The sequence below is a fragment of the Sciurus vulgaris genome (genome assembly GCF_902686455.1).
Source record: "Sciurus vulgaris genome assembly, chromosome: 6".
Classification (NCBI taxonomy): Eukaryota; Metazoa; Chordata; class Mammalia; order Rodentia; family Sciuridae; genus Sciurus; species Sciurus vulgaris.
The window spans coordinates 3,027,431-3,029,674 of NC_136466.1; the positions used below are offsets into that span (position 1 = coordinate 3,027,431).

The following is a 2,244-nucleotide window of genomic DNA, read 5'->3' on the forward strand; positions in this document are numbered from 1 at the left end:
AAACGCCCAGTCTTTATATGTTCTCAGCCAATATCTTGAACTCTATCTAAGAAAACATGCCATACTAAAGTTCCTTACAAAATTTTCTGGGGGAATGAATAGAAAGTGTAATATAAAATCGAAAGAAATTGCTTTATAAGACTGAGTCCAGCCTCGAGAGGAGGATTCCACAGCAGACAGTCTGCCCGGCAAAACCCAGACCGGCAGTGTCTTGCCCAGGTTTGAGGTCACTGGGCAGACCTGGAGCGACCCTCTCATGTCTCCTTACCGTGCTCCTGAGTGAACCTTTCTCAGTATGACTCTCCTCACAGCTTCCTTTACCTGTTTGTTCCTGAGACTGTAGAGGACGGGATTCAAGAAGGGAGGAACCATGGTGTAAAAGGCAGAAAGCACCATGTTCTGGAGTGCTTCTGTGGCCGCCGCCGGCTGTAGGTACACACAGGCGATGGAGCTGAGGAAGACGCACACCACCAGGACGTGAGGCACGCAGGTGGAGAAGGCCTTCCCCTGCTCTTGGGCGGGGAACTTGAGCACAGCTGAAAATATGCGCACATACGACATGGCGATGAAGACAAAGCAGCCGCCGCAAACCACCACGGCAGAGGCGAGAATGGAGAGCTGGTTGCTGGACGTGTCGGAGCAGGAGAGCCTCAGCAGGGAGGGGATGTCACAGAAGAACTGGGGGACCACGTTGGAGCCGCAGAAGTTCAGCTGCAGTGTGTTCCCAGTGTGCACACCTGCATAGACCAGGCCGCTGAGCAGAGACGCCACCGTCATGCGGACACAGAGTTGGACATTGATGATAGTCGAATAACGGAGGGGCTGGCAGATGGCCACATAGCGGTCCCAGGCCATGACGGTGAGAAACAGAATCTCCACAAAAGCACAGTAAATGACCAAGAAGATCTGGGCTGCACAGCCAGCCACTGAAATGGCCCTGTTGCCGGTGAGGGAGTTGACACAGGCATTGGGGACAGTGACAGAAATGTAGCACATGTCCAAGATGGACAGGTTCCTGAGGAAGAAGTACATGGGCGTGTGCAGGTTCTGGTCAGCCGTGGTGACAGTGACGATGAGCAAGTTCCCTAAGAGGGTGGCCAGGAACATGAGTAAGAATAACATGGAGTAGAGGAACCTTAGTTTCCAGCCTTCAGCAAAGCCCATGAGGAGAAACTCAGTCACCATGGTGGAGTTGGCCATTTTGAGGAGATGCTGGTCAGCTGGGAAGGCAGAGGAAAGGAGACAAGAAGCATTAAAAGTCAACACACCCACCTCAGATGCTTTTCTTCAATGTCATTGTTTTATGTCGTTGTTTCTGCATGGGGAAAGCTCTCTATTGGTCTCTCGATCAGCTTGACCCCTTCTGAGGAGATAGTCCTCAGTGCTTAAGGGGTTCACTGTCCCCCATAGCATCCAGTTTTGAGGTCATCGTCTCAGTGGAGACTGAATTACCCGACACATGTGAGATCCCTGTGTTAGAGTAAGGTTAGAGTCCCACTGAAGTTTCATCAGGAGCTGACCAGCACATCTGGGTGGATGTGGACACAGAGCAAGCACTAGCTCTGTGTCCTCCAGAATGATCTGCCTGTCACCAGGAGACATGCCTTGAGGCACAGTCCTGTCTGTAGGGGCAGAAATCAGTATTGAGAGTTTCCACTCGTTCCTAAAGCTTGTCACGACTGCCAGATGGAGGTAGGCTGCTAATTTACATGTGATTTTACAACGTTGTTTTATGGAAATCTTTTAATTCTTGCAAATTATGACTCAGTCAATGCTTGGAGAAAAGTCAAAGCTGTGCCTGAGCTTAAAGTCACAACTCAAGCTGAGTAAACCTTGGTAAGAAAACCCCATGCAATCACATGGGAAAGTGATCGCGGGAACTTCCTTGTGACCCGTGCTGTGGGTGTTTCACGTACTCTACGCAAGCCTAGATTCTTACCACTGAAATTTATACTTCATAATAAAACGAATGGAGGCATTTTCTAATCTTTATCTCCTGATTGTTTCCCATTAGAAGTATTTGGCTTCTTATATGGTCATTTGGCTATCAAAATTTAGTACTGGTTTTGATACTGGTTCCACAGGACAGCGAGCGATCTGAACACTTAACAAGCAGCCTTAGTTCTGAATTGTCCCCCGCCCTCACGTCCCCTGACTCATTATCTCCTTGCTGTCTTTCCTTGCTCCGTGGCTTAATACTATGCTTCCCTTCTCTCTAGAACAATTTTTTTCTATTTTCAATTG

The 2,244-nt window shown here is 48.9% G+C and overlaps 1 protein-coding gene across 1 annotated transcript; it reads right to left on the minus strand.

The window, feature by feature from the left end:
* Positions 1-264: 264 nt before the first annotated feature.
* Positions 265-1,200, minus strand: LOC306663343 (olfactory receptor 14C36-like; the record flags this gene model as incomplete). Its single annotated transcript, XM_079143744.1, has 1 exon — positions 265-1,200. The coding sequence occupies one exon, from the start codon at positions 1,198-1,200 to the stop codon at positions 265-267; it is 936 nt and encodes a 311-aa protein (XP_078999870.1).
* Positions 1,201-2,244: the final 1,044 nt, after the last annotated feature.